This window comes from Emys orbicularis, chromosome 6 (genome assembly GCF_028017835.1).
Source record: "Emys orbicularis isolate rEmyOrb1 chromosome 6, rEmyOrb1.hap1, whole genome shotgun sequence".
Taxonomy (NCBI): Eukaryota; Metazoa; Chordata; order Testudines; family Emydidae; genus Emys; species Emys orbicularis.
Genome location: NC_088688.1, coordinates 81,230,851 through 81,257,841, shown reverse-complemented (window position 1 = coordinate 81,257,841; position 26,991 = coordinate 81,230,851). Strand labels below are relative to the sequence as shown.

At 39.4% G+C, this 26,991-nt stretch overlaps 1 protein-coding gene across 1 annotated transcript in view; it reads right to left on the bottom strand.

Annotated features, from left to right (window-relative positions):
• SLC27A6 (solute carrier family 27 member 6) overlaps nucleotides 1–26,991 on the bottom strand; it is a 61,689-nt gene that overhangs the window by 15,397 nt on the left and 19,301 nt on the right. Inside the window, exons 5-8 of the mRNA XM_065406422.1 lie at nucleotides 16,140–16,334; nucleotides 4,261–4,351; nucleotides 959–1,157; nucleotides 63–160 (exon numbers count right to left, since the gene is read on the bottom strand). Coding sequence (XP_065262494.1) covers nucleotides 63–160; nucleotides 959–1,157; nucleotides 4,261–4,351; nucleotides 16,140–16,334 — 583 coding nt within the window. The remainder of the gene's footprint in view (nucleotides 1–62; nucleotides 161–958; nucleotides 1,158–4,260; nucleotides 4,352–16,139; nucleotides 16,335–26,991) is intronic.

Sequence of the window (26,991 nt, the reverse complement as noted above, 5' to 3'; positions counted from 1 at the left end):
AGAGTTATGAGGAACAGCAGCATGACTTTAAGGAAAAACCTCTAGAGATAAAAGGTTCTTACCTGGCACAGGAACACCATATACATTGGCTTCCTGTATGAAGTCCAACATACCAATGACATCAGAAACTTCAGTGGTTGCAACATTCTCTCCTTTCCATCTAAATGGAGTGGGGAGTGGAGAACAAAACACTGTACCCGCATGAAAACATATGGGCATATTGTACTCCTGATGGATGTTGTAAGCTCTTTGGGGGAAGGTAACATTATTAATAATAAATAATAATAATAATTAATAATTAGTCTTATTATTGTGCCTAGGAGCCCCAGTCATGGGCCTTGACTTCATGGTGTTTGTACAGGACCTAGCACAATGGGGTCATGATCCAAGACTGGGGCTCCTAGACACTATAATAATACAAATTAATAATAGTAATATTACCTTTAATAGGAATTATGAGTACATTGGACTAAATATACCCTACATTTGTTCTAGATGTCCAGTTAGTGTGATGCTCTGATCACCGTAACAGTAAGCTTTGTTAAAACAGCTGCATTTAAAAATAAATAAATAAATGAAAACAAATAAATCCTATCCTAATCTGAAAAAATTATTTTCAAAATTTATAGTCAGCTAAATCTACCAAATGTAGACATCTACTGTGTTTGATACATTTCTCCACTTCAGTGTGCCAAGTCTCCTTGCCCTGCAACAAAGACTCCATTTGCTAGAATGCTCATGAGAAGGATCATGAGGGACTTTGAATGAAAACCTGCCACAAAATGAAGTTAGGTATGGTTGCATGCTGCTCACAAAATTAAAAACTAGCACTGCTATATACTTCAAGAATGGATATGAACCAGAGACTCTTTGGAAAGAGGAGAGGAGGAGAATAGGTCAAGCAATATTATCCTATCCCATGCACCAATGCTTTTTAACAAGGACATAGTGATAGTACCTGTAGGTATCCCCGATCCTGTCCCAAAAGTAAAGAAAATTCTCTTGGTCTTGAACCATCAGATCCCCTGTATTGAAATAAATGTCTCCCTTCTTAAACACCTCACAGAGTAATTTCTTTTCCGTATGTTTCTTACTCCCAGCATAACCAAAGAAGGGATTCTTTGCATTCACTTTGGAAATGAGAAGACCAGCCTCACCTACAGAGAAAAGTTAAGGTGAACAGTGATGTAAGATATCACAGGATACTTAATGTTAATGTTTACATTAATGTTAATTGACTACATATCCTACACTTACAATATTAAGATACTATATACCCAACTCAACATGGTGGAATTGGTCTATGAGACCAACAAACAATAGTGTGTCTTATGCTCTACTGCCTTGCACCTTCTGTAGTCCTTTGCAGTTGTCCAAAGTATGTATAAACTGCTGCCAAATAGGAAAGATAGTGTTTTACATTACATAAGATTATAAGAATGGCCATACTGGATCAGAACAATGGTCCATCTAGCCCAATATCCTTCCAACAGTGGCCAATGCCAGGTGCTTCAGAGGGAATGAACAGAACAGACAATCAGGTGATCCATCCCGTTGCCCATCCCCAGCTCTGGCAAACAGAGGCTAGGGACACTTCCAAGCATGATTTTGCACCCCTGTCCATCCTGGCTAATAGCCATTGATAGACCTATCCTCCATGGACTTATCTAGTTCTTTTTTTGAACCCTGTTATAGTTTTGGCCTTCACAACATCCTCTGGCGAAGAGTTCAACAACACAGTCAACCTGTGGAAGAAATACTTCCTTTTGTTTGTTTTAAACCTCCTGCCTGTTAATTTCATTTGGTGACCCCCTAGTTCTTGTGTTATGAACCCAGTCTTCTTTATCTCGCGTCATACAGAAGCTTTTCCACATCCCTAATCATTTTTGTTTCTCTGTACCTTTTCCAATTCCAATATATCTTTTTTGAGATGGGGCGACCAGATCTGCACACAGAATTCAAGATGTGGGCATATCATGGATTTATATAGAGGCAATATCATATTTTCTGTGTTATCATCAACCCCTTTCCTAATGATTCCCAATGTTCTGTTTGTTTTTTTGACTGCTGCTGGACACTGAGTGGATGTTTTCAGAGAACTATCCACAATGACCCCAAGAACTCTTTCTTGAGTGATAACAGTTAATTTAGACCCCATCATTTTATATCTATAGTTGGGATTATGTTTTCTAATGTGCATTACTTTGCATTTATCAACATTTAATTTAATTTGCCATTTTGTTGCCCAGTCACCCAGTTTTGTGAGATCCGTTTGTAACTCTTCACAGTCTGCTTTGGACTTAACTGTCTTGAGTAGTTTTCTATCATCTGCGAATTTTGCCACCTCACTGTTTACCCCTTTTTCCAGATCATTTATGAATATGTTGAACAGCACTGGCACCAGTACAGCTTCCTAGGGGACACCACTATTTACCTCTGTCCATTCTGAAAACTGAACATTTATTCCTACCCTTTGTTTTGTATATTTTAACCAGTTACTGATCCAGGAGAGGACCTTCCCTCTTATCCCAATTAACTGTTTACAGGATGAATACCACTACACAAGATGCAAGGCAGTGGAGGATCAGGCTCTGCTCTTTTTTAGGGATCTCACTTACCAAAGTGCACCCACCAAGAAAGATTAGACCTCACATATCTTAGTGAATTGTTTCAGAGTAGCAGCCGTGTTAGTCTGTATCCGTGAAAAGAACAGGAGTACTTGTGGCACCTTAGAGACTAACAAATTTATTTGAGCATAAGCTTTCATGGGCTACAGCCCTCTTCTTCGGATGTATTGTAATTGTAATTGTCAGCATTAGTTTCCTTTTAATACTCAAAATAAAGTACCCAAGATTTGAAAAAATGTATGTCTAAAGCTAGGTATTAAATCCATATTTAAATAGCCTGATTTTGAAGAGTACTGAGCTCCCCAGCAGTTTTCACTGAAGCCAGAAAAGTAAAGTGGATTATATTTATACAGAATCAGTTTTCTTTCTTTGCCGGTTAACTTATGAAAGTTAACCAAATCTATTTTCAGAAAATACCAGACAAGTTAGGAGAGGAGGAAATAAGTCTGCTTGTTGCACATAGAATGCATGGGTGGAATACTTGTATGGACTACTAGTTTGAAACAAAGTATACAGCGCATTCCTGGAATGGTTGCGGGTGTCCCTGAGCATTCTGGGGCTACCCCCACACACAAGTTTTAATTGTAGGGTCTCACATTTATTAAAGCATTTTCTGAACAGTAAAACCAGAGGGTTACATTGTTCTAGCAAAGAAAATTACTCCAATAAAAAATATACACAAAAGGGATGGCAAGCATTACAAGGAGTTTAGGGCCAAATCCTGGACAAAGCATAAAAAGACTATATAACAGGGTTTTGCCCTGCTTTTCTTAGATTCATAAAGTTTAAGGCCAGAAGGGACTACTAAAGTTTCTAGTCTAATCTCTTTTATATCATAGACCATTAATTTTACCCAGTTACCCCCGTATTGAGTCCTATAACTTTTGTTTGGTTAATACATAACTTCCAGAAAGGCATTCTCCTTATACATGTATCAAGTAGTCTCTCAATCTTTCTGATAAGCTAAACAGAATGAGCTCTTTTAGTCTTTCATAGTAAGGCATTTTTTCCAGCCCTCTAATTATTTTTGTACCCTTTCCAATTTTACAATATGCTTTTTAAAATACGGAAACCTGAACTGTATACAGTATCTGTCTCATCAATCACTTATACAGAGGTAAAATCATCTCCCTAATCCTACTCACCGCTCCCCTACTTATATAGCCAAGGATTGCATTAGCAGTTTTTGCCACAGCATTGCACTGAGAGATCACATGGAGTTGCTTGTCCACTGTGAATCCTAAAATCTTTTCAGAGCCACTACTTTCCAGGATACAGTTAGGACTTGGCAAAACTTAGAATTTCATTGTCTGGAAAATTATGACACTTAAAAAGGTTTTCATTCTGATAAATTTTGAAATTTCAAGCAGAAACGAAAGTCCATCTTTTCCCTATTTGTGCTTTTGTCCTTAGTTAGTCTACCATTAAACAGATTGTGCTTCTAAAGCCTCACATGCTTAAAAATGCACCCCCTCAGGTCATTAAACCTACTGATTTTGTAGGCACATTGTTATAGGTTATTATTAGCTGATGTTCGCGCTTTATCACTTGTAACACAATAACAGTTCATTTTTTTTTTAAACCCTGTACGTTTTGTATAGGCTGGATGTATCCTGTTATAATGAATGCTTACCTTTCTTAACCTTCTCACACCAACCATGCCTATTTCTAATCGGTTCATCTTTTTTAAAATCATACTTGATTAAGTCAAAAGGGAAAAAAAGCTGAAAAGAGAAAAGAACAGATGGACCATCAGTTATTTATAAACACAGCGACATCTGGTGGCAGCAAAAGTAAGCAATGAAACAATTTTATGTACAGCATTCAAATCTTTTTTACCTAAATGTAGAATCCAGTTTTATGTAAATACAAAATGCACAAGATAAACTTATACTATTCACTGAAGAAAAGCAACATCTGATTTTAATAACTCTAACATTAAAAATATCTCTAGAACACAAATATCACTTATATTCATACAGCATCTTGTGGCAAAACTGTGGCCCCTATATACCATTGGAGCAATGTACCAGAATCAGCACCAGGATGTCATAATAATAGAATCAGATCTGCAACTTTAGCTATAGTATTTGTTAGTGGTGCCTGCTACAAAAACGACTCCTGGGACCAGATCCTTAGCTGGTGTAAATCAGTGTAGCTCCATTTATTTCACTGGCGTTATGCCAATTTATTCCAGATGAGGATCTGGCCCACAGTTTTTAGCATTGCTTGCTAGTGAGAATGCTTGAAGTTGTAGATTGTGGAAGTATCATCAAGAGCAGATTAAAATGTCAGAAAAGGACTGTAGATGAACCAAAAAGCAGCACTCCTTGGGACCCTAGCAACTTTCACACTCACTCAGCACTACAGTATGGCTCTTAGGAAAAGCCTCATTTTGGTAAAGCTGTACAGCTGCATTACCTGAACAAGAAGACTGGGAGCATTCTACTTCCCTAGACGTCAACAAGCAGGGGAGCATTCCCACTACTATACTTCTTTATGGACTGCAGCCTTCTCCCTGCTGGGCACCAGTCCTGCTCAGTGGGCCTCACGTCCTCCTTTTGGGTACTATGCACTCCTGAGAGCATAGGGACAGAAGTTTCTATACTCCCCTGATCACAGACATTGCTATTCTGACTGACCCTTATATGGGCTGCACACCAGAGTTGAAGCTAGGATGAAAGGCTTCTTGGACCCTTTTGCATAGGACTAGACAGAATCTGGCCCTGGCTGCAGGACTGGGCCCCATATTCTTCCCAACATTAAAAACCCAGGTACTTTTTTTCACTAAGTACTCAGGACCTGATTCTCATTTACACTAAGGGCTTGTTTTCACATATTACTCTACAGCTGCACCAGTGCAACTGCACCACTGTAGCACTTTAGTAAAGATGCTCCTTTGCCGATGATTAATCCACCTCCCCAAAGGCTGTAGCTATATCAGCAGGAGAAGCTCTCTCATCAATACAGCACTGTCTACACGGGGAGTTAGATTGGTATAGCTATGTCGCTCAGGGGTGTGGATTTTTCATATAGATCTGTTGTGTAGACCTGGCCTAAGAGCCCTTTGCAAGTGGTGTAAAGCGGTTTTCATGTAAATGATAACTAGAACCAGAGTCTTTGTCATCCTATGGGCAGGGTGCACTTCTTATCAGATATTCACTTATCTCTGTGCATTCAGCTAGCCTGCTTCCTGACTCTTCTCATCTTCTTTCTCCTAAAGAAGTGCATCTTGTAAAAGTAGGACTAACAAAGGATTTCTGGAAATCTTTGCAGGAGAAGTATTGACAGGACCAGTGAGAGAGAAAACAATTGTAAATATGACAGGTTTCAGAGTAGCAGCCGTGTTAGTCTGTATCCGCAAAAATAACAGGAGTACTTGTGGCACCTTAGAGACTAACAAATTTATTAGAGCATAAGCTTTCGTGGGCTACAACCCACTTCTTCGGATGCATATAGAGACGTAAATATATATTTTAATCACACAGCACTTTTTTTCGCCAGCAAGAAATACAATGTAATTAGGGAATGGGATTAGGAAGATGTCTCATGTAATGGATAAGATGCTAAAACATAAAATGCTCATTTGCCTTCAATTAATTTGGCTGAATAGTATAATGATTTTATCATCTATTAACCTGATCACACCACTATTCATTTTGTTGTCACTGATGCCTGAATATTTATAGCAACCACTAATTAGCACAGGGGACAATTTAGAAAGAATCAAGTCTGTGGTGGTTGGATGCTGGATTAGTGAATGCAGCTGCACACTGTGCACACCTTTTGTAATATGAAATTGAATGATACTGTAACTTAGTTATAAACAGTACTTTTTGTATTAGATATATTGAAAATGCTTTATAATGTAAAGGCTAGATTTTGGTAGCAAAGCAACTGACTGCATATGATAATTCAACTGTCATTAGGCACTCAAGTACAATCTTATTTGCGCAATCTGTTTCATTGACAGAGGAAATGTTGAGATTACCTGATTTCCCTGACTCACTGCGACCCAGAGCATGAAGCAAAAGAACCTTTGTTTAAACACCTGGTCTAAAGAAGAGTACCTCTAACAGTACACTACTGTGTATCAGCCCAATGATCTAAAGACTGGACACGTGAACTGAGATTTACTGAACCTACTCATCAGCATCTGTAATACTGTAAATCTGTCTACGTGCAAGCTGCTTTCCTTCTGCATTAAAGTTTGTGAATTGGAGTCACCTTGGCAAAGCAGGTGGTGCTGCATCATACTGCTGCAGTTACAGACCTAAATCTGTTTCATCTTGGCTATTCCAAATTATGGGGAAAGAAGGGGTGTAGACAAACATTACTGTATTATTCTATACAGTGTAATGCAGTGGATCATTCATCTAATTTCAACTGTTTTACTGGATAAATAAATAATTATACAACACATGAACCTTTCAACTAGCTAAACTGCAATCTGACCATACTCTATATCACCACTGCCCTGTGATTAAATAGATAAATAACATTAGAGCAACATAAAGTACTTATATGGCCAAATTACCATAGTATCTGAGCACCTCACAATCTTTAATGCATTTATCTTCACAATACTCCTGTGAGGTAGGGAAGTGCTATTATCCCCATCTATAAAATGGTGATCTGAGGCACAGAGAGGCCAAGTGACTTGCCCACAGTCACACAGAAAGTGTGGGGCAGAGCAAGAAATTTAACCTGGGTCTTCTAGGTGCTATGCTAATACCCTAACTACAGGACCATCTTTTTTTTCTAGCTAACAGTATCATAATGTCACACCGTTGCTTTTTCAAATACAATACTTCAATTCAAATATGTTTTAAAAATTGTTTTAAAATTATTGTATTTTAAACTCACAATGGACCAGTAAAAATATGTATCAGCTTTTTCCTTTGGTTTGGTTTGTCAGCCGGAAATTTTACAGGTAATCTACTATTGAATGGTAGATGTTTATAAAACAAACTGCTACATTTATACACTTGTCTACACAGGAAAATAGGTAGCTATTCCACACGAGTTCCCAGTGTGAACACTTGTTCCTCCCTGAGGCTGCATCTCCACTATGAGCTAGGGGTGTGATTCCCAGCTCACTTACACATACTCGTGCTAGGTCGATGAGAGTTAGTGGGAGTATAAATAGTACTTGTAGCCACGATAGCACAGGGAGCATCAGCGGAGGCACAGTTTAGCCATGCCAAGTACATCTCACCTGAAACTGTGCCATCGCTGCCTGTGCTACCATGGCTACACTTTTATATTCATGCTAGCTTGATGAATGTGTGTACGAGTTGAGAATCACACTTCTATCTCACAGTGTAGATATAGCCTAAATTGTGCTTTCATGTGGTTTAGGTTAATCCACTTTGGAAGTAGATTGAGCTAATCCGCAGAAAGGCCCTCTTTGTGTGGAGTAAATGTGTCCACATGAGGAACTAGTGCAGAATAGCTATTGTATTTTTAGTTCACACCCTAATTTTATTTTGCAATAGCTTTCCTTTGTATACAAGCCCTACGATTCAGGATCCACCATCCAAACAAATTCAAAGACTTAAATAATTTCCTTCCCTAGGCTCCCATTTTCTATTGCACTAATTCTATTCACATGAGGCATATAGACATCCTTGTTTTTTGAAAAAGCTATTCATACAGATGGACTGAGTAACTGTACCTTCAAACATATCAACAGGATCCATTGTACCTAGAGATTACACAGTGCAAATAAACTAAATTATTCCTAGACAAGAGCACCAATTTCCAGTTAGCATCTCACATTCAGTGGCTCTTCGGATGCATGCCACACTGCTACAGCATTCACCCTTTTTCTTCACACAACTGAAAATATAATAAAGTAGGATTTGGCTGACAGAAGATCATTTTCTGGTTCCTGGCATTGTATCTTTCACATTACCTATAATTTGGCAACTGGAACATCAATCACACATTAGTCTTTGCCTCCTTGCTTTAGGAGAAGGCAGTTAGTGACAGAAAATTCGCTTTCATTATCTTGGGAGCCTGAATCAGTCTTGTCAGCTTTAGCATCTGCTATCTCATCTGTCTGTATTTAATCTTTAGGTTCTTTTCCACACTCATCACCTCAGTGTACAAATATAGGAACTGTCATACTGAATCAGACTGGTGAACCATATACAGTAGTTCTGTATACTGCCTGACGTTGGCCAGTACCAACTGCATCAGAAGAAGATGCAAGAAAACCTACAGTGGACAATGAGATAACATGTCCATAGGGGATGTGTTTTCCTATTTCTCCCTCTATCCCCACGAAGTGGCTGGTATATGCTTGAAACCATGAGGTTTTGTATCCTGTTGTGATCAGGTGAGCAAACCCCACACAAGGCAAGAAGGGGTTAAAGAGCTGCTTTGAGCTCAGGCAGTCTCACCCCACCACACCTGCAAGGCATACCAATCTGGGAGGAAGAGCCTTAAAAGGGAAAAGTCGTGAATACTGAGGGGTTTCCTAAAAATCTCTACCTATTCTCTTTGAATATTATTTTGCACCAGATTCAGTGTGAATGGAAAGGCAAAGGAGTGAGAAGAGACACTAGAGCCTCCAATAGGTAGAAGTCAGACAATAGGTAGAAGTCAGAAAGAGAAATTCCTGGGTGTGGTGGGGGTAAGACAGGAGGCCCATAGCAAACGTGTGCTCACACATGCTTTTCTTTTCCCATCCTCAACTTCTCTCTCCTCATCCTAATTCCAATTTAGGGGATGAGATCTCAGAGAGTATCTGAGGAGCTCTCTTCTCCCCCATTCATGTGAGGGAGAAGTAGCATGTGTATATTCAGGTACCCTACTTGGATTTTATGTATCACTTAAAGTTATGTCTGTCTGCTCCCACCAGCACAACCGTATTAGCAGAAATGTGTATAATAACCATTAGGACTCAATGAGGCCTCTTGTATACATCACAAACATGTCTTTCCTCAAACCATTTTCAGCTAGCTTCCAATTTGTCACATCCGACACACTTTTCAAAGTCATAGCCACTCTCATTGTGACCGGTGACACTCAAAGTGGAATAAAACAACTGCACCATCTACACTTCTGAAATATAGTGTTTGCCAGTCGGTGATTTGTAAGGGTTTTGTTTGTTTGTATTTTAGGAAACCCCTCAGTATTCAAGGAAACTGGCCCAGGGTATTATGATTCAGAAACTATTTGTATCAATCAGTATTTAACTGCAGTGCAATCAGAAACAAAAAAGCAAAGGAGCAGTGTGAATGTTCATTCCCCTGCATTTCATATACTGCCCCCTACCTTTTTTTAAAAAATCCAGAGGAAGGAGTGGAAAGTAACAAAAACCACATCTAGTGACCCTTTACTTTTGTAACATTCATTCCCTCTTGCTTTTTCTCATCCATTGCTGAGATAAGTCTAACCAAAGACTCTTACTCAGGTGAATAGTACCAATGCCATAAGAGAGGGGGGGACCTACCTGCTGTTATGAACAGGAATGTGGCAGAAAGAGAAGCGAGGGAATGACCATTTTAAGATGACTTCAGTAGGCCTGCTTATGTGGATAAGGGATGTAGGGTCAGGACCTTAGTTTGTAGATTCTTGCTTTGTCTTTGATTTTTCATGTACAACTATAGTGATGTATAAAATACTAACACAAGAAATATTCCCTTCAAAGAGAAAGGGAGCATCATTTTAGAGAGGCTTGAGAGGTGAGGGAGTGGAGACAAGTGTACATATTTTGGACTGGATCGTCCCACTGTAGAAAAATCCAGGGGAGAGAGTTCTGGAAGAGGAAGCATGTGCAATATCCCTGCAGAATTCATCCCCAGTCATTCTCTTGAGGTATCAGATAGGTTTGTCTTCCATATGGGACCCAACAAAACACCTGGAAAATACTTAAGGATTCAAGTGCAGCCAGTATAGTTAAATCAAAGGTCCTGTGCCTCTACACTAGTGACTAGATTCATAAAAGAACTTAGGCACCTTCCACTGTAGGAACCTAAATCCCAGAATCAGGTCCCACAGGTACTCACAAAACCCCCGCTCAGCTGCCCCTGAACCTTGTAGGCACCTAAAATTGCTCAGTACCTAAATTTTTGCAGTAGAGTTTCCTGGGCAATGACGTTTCCACCCCTGAGCATAAGCACTACAACTGCACGGCAGGCATCCAAATGCCTAAGTCCCCATAATTCACAAACCAGGAGTAGGTAGATGGGTGTTCCTCCACCTAATTCACCAGTGGGGCCTGATCTAGAAAGCGAGCTCCGACCTCACCTACTGTATCAGGCCCCTAATAGGCAATCTCTACAAACTGAGGGAGATGGGGGAGAGAAAATCCCTCACAACTTTTAGCCCAGTGGTTAGACTATTCATCTGGGACATCTCCGGTTCAAGTCCCCCCTCCATCTGAGGTTGAAAAATGGTTGAACAGGGATCTGCCACCTTTCAGGTGAATGCCCTAGCCACCGGGCTATGGGATATTCTGATGTGGGGCTCCCTCAGTTTCTCCTGTTGAAGCTGTTGTACTTTGAATTTTTTAAATTATTTATCCATCGACATTCAGTATCACCACACCTAAATTTCTTTGTGAATCTAGCCCTTAATGCAGGTTTATTTTCTGGAGAAGAAAGAGTTTGAGCAGTATTTTAAAAAGACAATATAAACTAATTTAGACTAATTGCAGAGTGGCCATTTCCTGTTCATGAGAGGTCTTACATTCTTTACATTTTCATTTTTGGGAAAGGGTGAGGGGAAAAGATTTCACAGTTACATTATCAAATTAGATAGATATTTTGATAGGACACAGTAATGCTAACTGGTTAGCATTTACAGCAGAAATGTCTGTAGACATTCACTATCCAGTTATAAAAATAAATAAATCAAATTAACAGAATTTTTAAAACTTCTAGTCTACAGTCACTAACTCAAGTCATATGACTAAACCTCAGAGGGGAACAAATAACACCTTTATTTTATATTCATGAAAAAGTATCAGTCTTCCTTTCTGGGTATATAAACAGTACCATTTTTATCAACGTATGAAACAAATATAAAACAACATTCCACACCTTCCATGGTTTAAAGACATAGGGGGAAATGGGGGTGGAAGGGCACAGAGGGAGATATAACAACTCTGGGCCTGATCCTGAACCTACCAAAGATTATAGATGGAATTTTCAAATGCACCAAATTGACTTAGGAACACAAATCTCATTCTAAATCAATGGGATTTATGCTGCTAAATATTTAGTTGCTTTTTAAAATTTCACACTATGGGTGTGCTGCTCTTGATTTCAAGAAGAGCAGGACTGGGCCTCAATAATAGCACAAGGTTAAATTGGCTGTCTAGTGAGTAGAAATTCTGAAGAAGACACCTATCACTTAATTATCTAAACCCTTGGATGCAAGTTTCTTAGGACGAACCTCTCCAGCCATTTAAAGGAATAGTGTTAATAGGATCCACAGGAAGATCCATCTACTGTAGTTTTCTAACTCGGAGATGGTTGTTGTGACACTAGGTCTTGAGGGAGGGTGAAGGAAGGGGTTTACAAAAACTAAAACTAAAAACAAGAACCCAATGACAGTGGAAGAATCCCTCATGCAATATAAAGAAAGAACCGCTCCACCTTTTCCCCTACTGAGCCCTATGGGAAAGTCTAACGGAATTTATTATAAAAAGGACAATCTTTCTGTAGAGTTATTTAGCGATGGAATTTAATAGAACATTTTATCCCTTCTATAGAATATCTATCCAGGATGGTTCAAAAAACTAGATACAAATGATCTCATTTTCTATTAAAATCTGTAAGGGTTTAGAGTAAATTGTATAAAATCCTATGGGTTTCATCTCTTTACAAAAGTCCTAACAGTTAATAAAGGGAAACAGAAAGACTAAACCTTCAGTACACATCTTGCAGTTTTTACTTGTTTTCATTACTCAAGTCTGCTTTACAATGTATTGACTTTAACAATCAAAAAGTTAAATATTAAATTACAGCCATCTGTGGTGTAATTGATACAACTTCACTCAGTCGACCTTAGCTTCAAATGAATTTATTCAGACTTTAAAGAGGTAGTGATAGCACTAAACAGGTCTGTCCAAATTCAGAAGCTTTCTCAAGTGTCACGTAGCCTCACAAAAGACACTTCTTAAGCTGTTTGCGCACAACTTTCAAACTATGAGATGACTACACTCTTTTATAATTTCACTGCTTGTCACCACACAAAAACACCCAATAAATGGGAACAGACCCAACACGAAAGTAAGATGTGTAAGAATCACTCTGATAGTACTCCAGGAACCCAGGGCAGCCAAAACGTTAAACGTGCTACCAACATGATCAGCAGCAGCCTGTCTCAGGAGCTACACTTAGGTTCCAAACCAATTCATAATAGTTTCACCCATTCGCTTAGATGAACTCTTTAAAAAAAAAAAATCTGAACTATTTACATGGATAACTTTTTTTTGCAGTTTCTCTCCATATACTATAGCTACTGATTACATACAGTGTGTAGAAAATTTGTTGCACTGGGCCGTTACATGGCCCATGGATTTTAACAGATATTTAAAGCCTAATGAATTCCGGCATCCCACCTTTGTTGCAATATCCTTCTGTAGAAGCAGTTTTAGGTTCTTCTATAAAAGTCACCCAGGAGTTCACCTTCCAGGCCTGCCTATACTAGAAATGTTTTTATCAAAATATCCCACCATCACCAAGCCTGGTTAAGCTCCACTGGTTTTAACAATGTTAAGCTTAGTACAGAATGGCTGTGTGCCACTAGGCCTGTGAGCATAGTATAGAGTTCAAGAGATCCACCCAAATTGAAGTTTTCAGGGTCCTTTTAAAATGGGGTTGGGAAGCCCCGTGTGTGGGCTTGGATGATCAAGTTCTACACTGACCTCAGCATACTACTGTAAAGGCACTCTCCACCTACTTCCATAACTCCTTCTCACCTCCTATTTTGCAGGGAAGGGATGATACAGGTGACATGAGAGACCCTCCCTCGTCCCAACCACACATTTTACTGTCTAAGCTGAACGAAATGCCAACACATGCAGTAAATGGTGAAAAGTCAATTAGATTTATCTTTCCAGTTTTAACATAAAGTAACAAAATGAATGTTACAGACTCAGTGGATTTTGACTTTTGCCATGTGACGTGGTATGAACTTTTTGTAACTTTGACTTGGTCAAGTGACTGGGGGCAGGAAATATTTCTTAGCATTCCTGTATATCGGGGTGGGCAACCTTTCAGAAGTGGTGTGCCGAGTCTTCATTTATTCACTCTAATTTAAGGTTTTGCGTGCCAGTAATACATTTTAACATTTTTAGAAGGTCTCGTTCTATAAGTCTATAATATATAAACTAAACTATTATTGTATGTAAAGTAAATAAGATTTTTAAAATGTTTAAGAAGCTTCATTTACAATTAAATTAAAATGCAGAGCCCCCCGGACCGGTGGCCAGGACCCGGGCAGCGTGAGTGCCACTGAAAATCAGCTCACATGCCGCCTTCGGCACGCGGGCCATAGTTTGCCTACCCCTGCTGTATATCATACCCTTGTTCCAGTCAAGCTAGTATATTAGTGTCCTTTTTATCTTTTAAATTTAGAAGTATGGAAAACAAACTTGACGTAAAATGGCCACACTGATTTAGTCATGCATTACTGTAAATTTCATTGCACTAGTCATGTTACCCATAATCAAGATATTTTAGATGATATAGTAGTTTATCTATTATTATTATTACTCGGATTTATTATTTTAAGCTGAATATTTGCACATTAGTGTATTCTTTGAAACCCTAGCCCTGAACATTATTATCCTACTAACTCCATGGAGGACTGTACTCTTAATCGTGCAGTCTCTAAACCAAGGGCTTCTTCCTATGGACTACTCCAGTGTTGCCATCTCTCATAATTTTATCAAGTCTGATGATCTTCAGTGTTTTTTGTAGTGCCCCAGGTGTTGGAATCAGATTGCATGAAAATTCCAGCTTTCATTACAAAAAAATTTGAGTCCTCATGGTTGTGGAAAGCTTCAAAACATGAAGCAAGTGCACCTTAAAGTCTCAGAAAATAGAAATGTATTGTTTTAAAAAATAATCTCTGGATTTTTAAGCCAATCTCATGATTTTTGAAAGCTTGGGGTTGACAGTACTGCAGGCACCCCCAGGAAGCCATGCTGCCCATAGATATTGTTCTTCTGCAGTTGAGTAGTTTTCATAGATTCATAGATTCTAGGACTGGAAGGGACCTCGAGAGGTCATCGAGTCCAGTCCCCTGCCCGCATGGCAGGACCAAATACTGTCTAGCCCATCCCTGATAGACATTTATCTAACCTACTCTTAAATATCTCCAGAGATGGAGATTCCACAACCTCCCTAGGCAATTTATTCCAGTGTTTAACCACCCTGACAGTTAGGAACTTTTTCCTAATGTCCAACCTAGACCTCCCTTGCTGCAGTTTAAGCCCATTGGTTCTTGTTCTATCCTCAGAGGCGAAGGTGAACAAGTTTTCTCCCTCCTCCTTATGACACCCTTTTAGATACCTGAAAACTGCTATCATGTCCCCTCTCAGTCTTCTCTTTTCCAAACTAAACAAACCCAGTTCTTTCAGCCTTCCTTCATAGGTCATGTTCTCAAGACCTTTAATCATTCTTGTTGCTCTTCTCTGGACCCTTTCCAATTTCTCCACATCTTTCTTGAAATGCGGTGCCCAGAACTGGACACCATACAGTGGGATACAGCAGAAAGGAGTTCCTGGCAGAATATCCCTGGGTCTAGAGACGATAACATGGAGTGGAGAGTACTTGATCTCCAATTCCACACCAGGCTCTGCCCAGAAAATAAAAGTTTGAAGACTGGGAAGTAGATGGACTTGAGGCATACAAGTGTCTACAGACTCCTGATGAGCAGAGAGAACATGCAGGAGAGCCAGTGGTTCCCCATTTCTCAGTTTTGAGGTCATCTGCTCTGATTTGCTCCCCTGTTCATTTCCTAGAGTCTATTTTTTTTTAAACCAAATCCTAAAAAAAAAAAATAATAATAATAATAATAAGGCAAGAAGCCTGTAATATATATTTATCATTAAATCAGGTATAACCCCCAGTCTTCAATCTTGTACATATATTTCTGGTTATAAATCAGTGATGCATTAAATAATTCTAATCTAGTCTCTTGCCTAGTAACAAAGATTTGGAATGCAGAACTGAACAGAAGTTTCTTGAAACTTTCAGGATGGTGGAGTTTCGCTCATTTAGACCTTGTCTATGCTAGGAAATTTTAAGGGGAAAAAATCCCACTGGTGCTGCCATTAGCACAAGTGGGAGAACTATATACACATGATTTTGGCAGCATTGAACACTGTCAGTTAAACCTGCAGTAACTAGATCAAAAGACTTAGGACTTGATTCTGCATCCTCAACTCCCACTGATTTTAGGCCTCACTTCTTCTGATCTAGTTACTGAATTAAGAATCACATTTATCCCCAACCCTCCTTCCCAAATAAAATATTAAATAGTTACCTTATAAAAGAAATTAGTACGTCCCACAGATCCAATTTTCCCGGTGTGGTTCATGAAACAAATGTTTCCTTCAGTAGCCCCATAAAACTCACACATCTTGATGTCACCAAATCGGCCTAAAAATTCTCTCCATACATCACTCCTTACTCCATTTCCAACTGCCAAGCGAACTTTGTGATCTTTTTCTCTTTCTTTCTATTAAAAGAGAAATTAAAGAACATGTTAAAGAATAAAGTATTGTAATGGGTGTGTTTGACTGTAGCAGATACTACAGAAAAAAAATGTACGAACTTATAGGCATCTAACAGAAAGCACAAGAGAAACTAATAAGTTCAAGTAAATTACAGTGCATTTCTAATGTTATGAACTGTATCTAAGATACAGCTGTAGTTCAGCAAACACTGAACCAGTGTTATAAATATATGCATGTAAATTGATAGCAACAGTTAAAATGTTGCTTAAATGAATATTAAAGAAAGGATGCTTGGGTTAGAGAATATGAATATATGCAGGTTTTAGAAAAATTAACCTATCATTCTTCTCTCTAGAATAACTAAATTAAAAATTGATGTTGGGGAGGGGTTAGTAAAATGAATAGGGAAAAGCAGGAATTGTTTCTGTAATAGATTTATCTCAGGAGAGGTTATCAATTACCTCCTGGTCCTTTCAAATGCATTATAACTTTCATGAAGTCTTGGTTGCTTCTCAAGCAATTACAGTAACTCCTCACTTAATGTTGTAGTTATGTTCCTGAAAAATGCGACTTTAAGCGAAACGATGTTAAGCGAATCCAATTTCCCCATAAGAATGTAAATGAGGGGGTTAGGTTCTAGGGAATTTTTTTCTATATATAGACACACACACAGTATAAGTTTTAAACAAAATTTAATACTGGTACACAGTGATGATGATTGTGAAGCTTGGTTGAGGTGGAGGAGTCAGAGCGTGGGATATTTACCAGGGAATGCCTTACTGCTAAATGATGAACTAGCAATTGGCTGAGCCCTCAAGGGTTAACTCTCACAGTCTACAAGGCAGCAGGAATGGAGGGAGGGGAGAGAGAGAGAGAGAGAGAGAGAGAGAGATGCGCATTTCCCCTTTAAGTACACTGCCTTGTTAATTAGATCAGCTTGCTGAGACCGCAGCTGATGCCAGCAAAGCCCTGTCGTGTCCCCCCCCCCCCGCTCTATGGAAAATGGCGTAAGCAGGGTGCAGGAGCAGGGGGGAGGAGGACACCCTGACATTAGCCCCCCTCTTCCTCCCATCCTTCCCCCCACCCCCAGCACAGTAAGCAGGAGTCTCTGGGAGCAGCTCCAAGACAGAGGGCAGGAGCAGCACATGGCAGTGGGGGGAAGGACAGCTGCAATTGCTAGCCTGCTGGGCAGCTGCTGCACAGGGAACTTAGGGGAGCAGAAAGCTGATAGGGGGACTTGATAGGGGGGCTGCTGGTCCACCCTGGTTCCAAGCTCCCACCAGCTAGCTGCAACGGGCTACTCTTCCTGCAAGCAGTGGACAAAGCAGGCAGCTGCCAAACGATGTTAGAAGGGAGCATTGCACAACTTTAAACAAGCATGTTCCCTAACTGATCAGCAATGTAACAATGAAACAACGTTAACTGGGATGACTTTAAGTGAGGAGTTACTGTACAAATTATGAGCATTCCTAGCCTGATTAGAGCATCTGATCCATCTCCTATAGTACCATCAATATTAAGACTTGCAACTAGGGCTGTCGATTATTCGCAGTTAACTCACGCAATTAACTCAAAAAAATGAATCGTGATTAATCACAGTTTAATCGCACTGTTAAACAATAGAATACCCATTGAAATGTATTAAATATTTTGAATGTTTTTCTACACTTTCATATATATTGTATTCTGTGTTGTAATTGAAATCAGTGTATATTATTTGATTACAAATATTCACACTGTAAAAATGATAAACAAAAAATAGTGGTTTTCAATTCACCTCATACAAGTACTGTAGTGCAATCTTTGTCATGAAGGTGCAACTTACAAATGTAGATTTTATTTTGTTACATAACTGCACTCAAAAACATAATAAATTTAAAACTTCAGAGCCTACGCTATTAGCCAGGATCTGCAAGGATGGTGTCCCTACCCTCTTTTTGCCAGAAGCTGGGAATGGGCGACAGGGAATGAATCACTTGATGATTACCCGTTCTGTTCATTCCCTCTGGGGCACCTGGCATTGGCCACTGTTGGAAGACATGATACTGAGCCAGATGGACCTTTGGGTCTGACCCAGTATGGCCATTCTTATGTTCTTCAAGTCCACTGAGTCCTACTTCTTGTTCAGCTAATCACTAAGACAAACAAGTTTGTTTACATTTACAGGAAATAATGCTGCCCTTTTCTTATTTACAATGTCACCAGAAAGTGAGAACAGGCATTTGCTTTCCACTTGTGTAGCTGGCATTGCCAGGTATTTACATGCCAGATATGCTAAACATCCGTATGCCCCTGCATGCTTCGGCCACCATAACAGAAGACTTGCTTCCATGCTGACGATGCTCATTAAAAAAAGAATGCGTTAATTAAATTTGTGACTTAACTCCTTGGGGGAGAATTGTCCCCTGCTCTGTTTTACCCACATTCTGACATATATTTCATGTTATAGCAGTCTCGGATGATAACCCAGCATGTTGTTCATTTTAGGAACACTTTCACAACACACACAGAAGGTACCAATATGAGATTTCTAAGGATAGCTACAGCACTCAACCCAAGGTATAAGAATCTGAAGTGCCTTCCAAAATCTGAGAGGGATGAGGTGTGAAGCATGCTTTCAGAAGTCTTAAAGAGCAACATTCCAGTGTGGAAACTACAGAACCCGAACTACCAAAAGAGAAAAATCAACCGTCTGGTGGTGGCATCTGACTCAGATAATGAAAATGAACATGCATCAGTCCGCTCTGCTTTGGATTGTTATCGAGCAGAACCCATCATCAGCAGGGATGCATGTCCTCTGGAATAGGGGGTGAAACAAAGGGACATATGAATGATTAGCGCATCTGGCACGTAAATATCTTGCGACTCTGGCTACAACAGTGCCATACGAATGCCTGTTCTCATTTTCAGGTGACACTGTAAACAAGAAGTGGGCAGCATTATCTCCTGCAAATTAAACAAACTTGTTTGTCTGAGGGATTCACTAAACAAGAAGTAGGACAGAGTGGACTTGCAGGCTCTAAAATTTTACATTGTTTTATTTTTGAATGCAGGGATTTTTGTACATAATTCTACATTTGTAAGTTCAACTTTCATGATAAAGACGGTGCACTACATTACTTGTATTAGGTGAATTGATAAAGACTATTTCTTTTGGGTTTTTTTTTTATAGTGCAAGTACTTGTAATCAAAAAATAAATATAAATAGAGCACTGTACACTTTGCATTGTGTTGTAATTGAAATCAATATATTTGAAAGTGTAGAAGACATCCAAAAATATTTAAATAAATGGTATTCTATTATTGTTTAATCACACAATTAATCATGATTAATTTTTTTAATCGCTTGACAGCCCTACTTGCAAACTTTTTTTTTTAAATCTCAAAATTTTGTTCAATGTTACTTGGATTATTTTAGCCTCCTTGTTCACTGCAATCTCTAGTATTGCTAGAGTGAAACTGCAACAATTATAGTCATACAAAGAATGTATTGGAGACTTGGGGTATGTCTACCCTGGAATAAAAGACCTATGGTGTGGCTATGACTGGCCTGGGTCAGCTGACTCAGGGTTGCGGGGCTCAGGCTACAGAGCTAAACCCTGCTGCATAGACATTCAGGCTTGGGCTGGAGCCTAGGCTCTGGGACCCTCCCCTCTTTATTTGTTTATCATTAAACAAACGTTTATTTGATTTCACTATAAACATATCTAAGTGCTGTATATTACACGGAGCAGTGATCCCAGGTGGATCTAGTAAACTGGGGTGTACTAGTTTTTTGGAAGCAGCAAATCCCTCATCCACACCACTGGGTGCCAGCAAGGGAGTCATTGTGAGCACAGGAGAGATCAAGCTCCTGGCTCTCGTTTTCAGTGCAAGCCTGACCATGGCTTGGAGCATCCAGTTCAGGCCCTGAGCTGGAGCATGCTCAGTTGCTGTGTAGGGATGATGCCTCCGGAGTCTGGTCAGCACTAGGAGCTGTGAGAGGCTCAAGCACGTTCAGTGAGAACAGAGTCTTCTTAGATTTTAGCTGCTAAATCAAAGTAGTCTCTAAGCATGTGCAAACTGCATTTTTTTCCAGACTTGTAAATTCATCAAATTTAGGCACATTTTCATGGGCACAGCAAACGGTCAGACTCCACTTAAATTTCAACTCACTACTTCAAAGCACAGGAGCCCTACCACTGGTTCAAAGAAAAGGTCACCAGATTTTTTTTTTTAACATGGGTCAAACAATGTATTCCCTCCCCAGCTTGATCTTGGAAATGGCTGGAGTATTTTGGCTGAAATTAAAGTCAGACTGAGGCGGACATATGGCATGTAAAATTTCAGCCCAGACAGTTAAAGTTTGGCAATGTTATAAGCAATTGAAAATAAGATCTTATCATGGGAAGTGTAAGACCGCCTTAATCATACCAGCTTCACCTATAATACTCTTTATAGACAAATAAATCAAAATCTAATGCATTGCTGCATTCTCGATAAGTGATGAACTGGGGTCAGACAACACTACTAACATTGGCTGCTTTAGAAAACAGGGAAGCAATTTCAAGCTCTTGCCATGCATGTTATATGGAGCTCCATTGTTAGACCTCAGCACACTTTGGTGGAGAAAATGAGTATTTCAGTAAAGTAAACTCTGAATTTCCTTTTTGAACTGTGGAAATTATATTCCACTGTGTGTGTCAAAAGTGCACATTTTTCTTCTCTCCCCCCCACGTCCCCCCATGCCCTTTAAGAATGGATAACTCACTATGAAGGAAGAGCAATGTCTTTGAAGTGGGGTTCCCAAAACAAATAATGAACCAGAAATAAATCCACATTTCGTACATGTTGGCATCTCTTACCACACAAGTATCTAAAGCATCCACCATCCTGTTACAATCCCTGTTCCATTAATCTGTTCTAGTTTGCTTTTACCACATCCATGTTTTTACCTTTCCCTACTGCTCGGTGACCTCATTGCAGTAAGAATTAGGTAACCACCATTTCTATAAAGTCACATACAACTTTGCTCTTTTCCTACCCTTGCAGCTCTGTGATCTTGTTTCAACATGTGTTGCATTATTCAGCATGATGGAGCGGATGGAGGGTGTTACCAGCAACAATAGTGTCTAAATACAGCAGTGATGCAATGAGTGCCTGACTGTCAAATTTCACATACCATAATATAGACTTTCATATATTTGAGAGATGCAATGAGGTTTTACATGTATTTTAAATTTACCAAATACTGAAGAGCTTGTGACTATCAATATACTTTGAAAAAAAGTGTTTAAATGCCATCTTGAATTTCAGTAGAAAAGCTTTGTGAGTCATTTTGCTTCTAGAAAACTATTCACACTCTGAATGCTATAAAATTGAAATAGATAAGTCAATTTGATTTAAAGTAGCAACTATTTTAGAATTGGTTATTTTTCTTTCAGTTTCATTGCTACACTGAAATTAATGTGTCAGTTGCTGAACTACAGTTACCCCTTGCTGAGGTCATTGATTTCTCAGTCATTCAAATGTAAAGAATTCTGGTAACACCCCACTGAAAACAAAACAAAGAACTCCTTTCACTGAGATCATTTGTTCAACAATGAACAGAAGAGAGAGAGAGAGAGAGAAAAAAGTATACATAGATTGAATGGCTCATTCATAAGCCAAGGAAAATTGACGCTCTTTAGAGATCAAGTTAGATACAGGTAACTGTTTCCATTTATACTTTTCAGGAACAAAGACAAATTTGTTGATGGTATGCTGAAGAACAATTCCACACAAGGGACCAGGCTCTGGTTCTTATTTCCACCAGGCAAATCCAGTATCAATAGTGGAATCAGTGGTCTTGATCCTCAGCCTCATTATGGCTGCTTTGCACTGCTCCAATATAAAGTGGCCCTAAACTCAGTGCATCTAGGCCCCAGAGGATCTCTCCTGCACAGGCAGATTCTCAGGAGGAGAAGAAACACAGATACTGCTGGGGATCTGGTCCAATGTCTCTTTGGCCATGTCTACACTTACCAGTAGATTGGCACTGCTGCAATTGATGCAGCGAGTGTCGATTTAGCAGGTCTGACACGCTAATTCGATGGGAGAGTACTCTCCCATCAATTTGTATACTCTATCTCCCAGAGAACCATAAAGGAAGTTGACGGGAGATGCTCTCCCATTGACACAGCACAGCGTAGCCACCACAGTAAGTGGATCTAACTACGTCAACTTCAGTTACATTATTCACATAACTGAAGTTGCGTAAGTTAGATCGATTTACCGCAGTAGTGTAGACCAGCCCTTTGTGGCTACAACTTTAATGCCATCTACAGTACAAGACAGGGCTGCTAGATTTCAGGAAATGTTTTTCTGTAGTATCTAGAAATTCCTGCAAAGGCATAAAGGAGTCACATGGAGGTACCAAAGCCCAGTGCTGGACAGTGACCTTTCCTAAAAGTGGGGGCTGTCCTAAAAGCAATCCATTCAACCATCCCTGCAGTCCAGCTCCACGCACTTCAATTAGATTTCATTGTTGAAGTTACAAGGCTTGTAATTTAGTCAAGTGCATGATGGTGACAATAACCCATTAAGGGAGGACCCTCTATGCCACAAAAGCTTCCTGGAGACATTCTGTGGGCATGCAGTGCAGGTGGAGCAACTGGAGAACTCCTGCATGCTAATGAAGTTGACTTCATGTCAGCTCTGAATGGGCCAGTGTAGCAGGAAATGCTGGATTGAGGTAGGCATAGGCCATTGAATCCACACTCACAGATCCAATGGGTGGGAGCTCCTGATCAGAGAGAGTGGAGAGGCAAAAGGTGTTATTCCAGTTCACAGAAGGAAATAGCTGGCCACAGATGGTTTGTGCTACAATCCCACAATATGCTCCAGAACAGGGGTGTTTTTCTTTCCTCCCTCTCTTTCCCCAACCCATGCAGGGCCAGCCCTAGACCAAATGGCACCTCCTCCATTTGTTAAACTTCTGAATACCTTACAGCACTCTGAGCCTGGTACCCCAGGCAGTGACCTGGGTTGCCTGACCCTAAATCTGGCTTTGAACCCATGTACGGGTTTCCAGAATTTTATGGGAGTTTCCAGAATTCCACCACATACAGACATACACCATCTTGGGACTAATCTTAAACTGGTGTAAACCATCATCGTTCCAAAAATCTAGACTGAAGTCAGTCTGGATCCTCAAATGCTATAAATCAGTGCATCTAGCCTCTTTAATTTCATCCAAATATTTTCAATTAAAATATCAGGAAGTCTTTTGTTAGTAGAACTAAAGGAGTGTTAATGCAAGTTGTTCACTTTTGCTTTCATGACAAGTTATTTAGGTCAAAAACATTGTAAACTACCATTTTATTAATGTTAGCATTACTAATAGGGTCAGGAGTTCATCATCATCATCCCTTGTACTTGCTAAAAGAGATGTCTGTGAATCCTAAAATGTGAAGGATAGATCACGAGATTTACATTCTTGTATTTACAAGGTAGCTTTACAGAAATCATGCATATCCACACTATATGCATTAATGTTTTAAATTCTGTGCTACACCACCAGATGTTACTGTCTGCTGAGTATATTCTTGATGTATAGAGCTATTGCCTTAAAAGATTTTGTTCTCTAACTGTGCTCTTAAATCTGATATTTTTCAATAGTAACTTAAAACTCAGTCCCAAGCCTGGCTTCAATAGGACTCTTCTGATGAGTAAGGCTTGTAGAAATGGGCCCATGGTTTGGAAAATTATCTCCCAGCAATCTGTAAAATTACTCTTAATAATATTTGTATTCCTTCTAAAGACTTTGTATAATATTGAAGAGTAAATGATTATAGATCAAAGATACAGAACTACAATTAGTACACAAGTACCTGGTTCTTATGATATTCTGTTCACATTAAATTGTTAGAGAGGGAGTATACTCTAGAGGTAAAAGTACAGAACTAGAAGTTGAGTGTTCTGGATCAGCCATTGACTTTTGACCATAGGACAAGGTATTTTGTACCAGTCCATACCTCTATTTCTTCACCTATAAAATGTAGTAATATTACTCCATCTCATAGGGTATTGTGAGAGGCTGAATAGATTAACATTCCTAAAGTTATTAACTACTGGTATTATGGGCAGCACCTACAGGCCACAGTCTGGATCTAATAAAGACACAAATAGATGAAGTCCTTGCGGCAGAAAGCCTACAATATAATTCAAGGCAAAAATGCAACAAATGAGTTCTATGGCCTGTGTTATACAGGAGGGCAGACTAGATTATCATAATGGTCCATTCTGGCCTTAAACTATTATTTTTTTTAAAGTAGTAATACACAAGAAAGCATGCACATATACCAAATAGCTGGATGTCTCTTGAGAGCCTTTGCCAAAGTTCCTTTAATCATATGATATTTGCTGGTATTTAATGTAACTGAAATTCTGGAAACATGTTTCTCCTTTATGAATGTTTGTTACATTTTTGTAGTAATTAGTTAACAAGTCCAGATCTGCTTTATTATTGCTAGATACCCAGACAGCTGGACTCTTCCTCAGACATTCTTTCTATAATGATGTCCTTTTTATTCTAAGTAAGCGGATAGGTAACTGATAAATGAGACTGTCATCTATAATCAACAGGAGATTAAATGAGTGTGGAAGGAACTACATAACTGTAGTAATATAAAATCTTACTTAACATCTGCATTAAAAACCCAAGAGACTGGATTCTCTGTTCTACCTTTCCTACTTTGGGTGCAGGAAATGATGAGTGGGAGGGAAGAAAAGATGACTTTAAGCTGTCTTGTGGATTTTGGTTCTGGTGCAACTAAGCAGTCTCAGGGCTGTAACAATCCTCTATGGGCCATTACATCAGCAAAGAATAATAGATGGAGTACCAACCACTCCAATTCCCAGCTCTCCTGCTGGGTGCCAGGTGGGGAGAAAACAGAGCCAGGGAGCCACAAGGAGACAATCTGCAAGGATTGTCTATATCCTACTGCACCAAAAGGTGCAATTAGGAAAAGGGCTTTGTATTTAGAGAGAAACACACAGAGGGATAAAAAAAGGAAAGGCATCTTGAGTGTTGAAAACAGATTGTAAAACACCCCTGAGATAGGTAAAAGCAGGAGACCTAAGATCTGAGGGAGTGTACACAGAGACCAGAAAGGTAACAGAGGTGCAGCAAGCCTTGTAACTGTGATACTCACCTATTCTCAAGGCCATGCTATGTTGTAATCACACACATTTTATATATAAAACACAACAACCCTCAAATCTTTAAACTGCAAGATACTGGGCAAACCTCTACTAAATTTGCAGATGAAAGCATAGGTACTGGAACTAAGGGTGCTGTTGCACCCCCTAGCTTAAAGTAATAACCCAAATACATGATTTCCACCTTCAGCACCCCCACCATAAAAACTGTTCCAACACTACTGGACGAAAGTGAGACATTCATTCCTGTTCTTGTGTTATTACTTTGTCTAACATAGGTCCATGTCATACCTTCATAGCAAGTGGATTTGCACAGAATGAGGAAGCACTGTCCACCCATTCTTTCTTTCTTCTTCTGAGTGGCAAGGAGTGTTAGCTCAAAGATGTCTGTCCACTGTATGTTCTTCTCCACTTCAACATTTGGATTTTCAGCAGGGAATGAATGCTGATCCTGTCAGCATTAACTTAGTTGCCTTTCCCTTCTAACTCATTGTTCTGAAGCAGAATAGTTTTAATCCTTACGAAATTTATCCTTGAGCATCTTTTCTAAAAACATTACAGAGAATTTAATCCCATTGAAAGGAGCCTGGGTCAAACTGGATCTTGAAGTCCAGCCCGAATATGTCTACACAGAAAGAAAAAAAGAAAAAGAAAAAAAAAAAAAAAGCACCTAGAGCACTGAATCTCAGAGGCTGAGTCTACAGCTCAGACTTGCACTACAATGCTAAAAATCACTGTGTAGACATTTGGGCGTGGGCTCAAACTCAGGCTCTGAAACACTCCGCAAGCTTCAGAGCCCAAGTTTCAGCCAGAGACTGAACATCTGCACGGCTATTTTTAGCACCGTAGTGCAAGCCCAACTCTGTAGACCCAGGCTCAGACTCACTGCTGTTAGACATGTAGACATACTGTCAGTGTCCAGGGTCATTAGCCATACATTTCTTCTAGTTAGACTGTTGTGAAGTAGAGATCTAGATGAAAACTTAGCCAATATCTACAGGTCTCATTTTTAAGTACTGAAAATACAAGAATTCTAAATTAATAAATGTTGGGGGTTTGAAGTAAGGTAGGGATTTAACCCAGGAGACAATGCAAGTGGATAATGGAATGACCTCTTTTACCTAGCAACAGTACAAGAGCTCCACAAGTCAAAATATCATTTAAATAACTCATAACATCAAGGCTGAGAAAAAAAAAACCCTGAAAATTCGTTATATAGGCTTTGCATACTCTAAGCCTTGGCCATGGGGAAAACTTTCTAGGGAAGGAATATCAACATGGTCTGTAAAAGTAATCTCAGAACCTACAGGGGAAATGGGAGGCGGTAGCTGACCTATACCATACTCCATTCTGAGATTTGTCAAAGCACTTAGCCCTTTCAACAAAGAGGCTTTCAATGGAGCCTGACAGGAAGAACACTTATTAGTTTTATGACTAACCTTTTTCATTAAAGTATCCATATTAGTACATTAATACAGA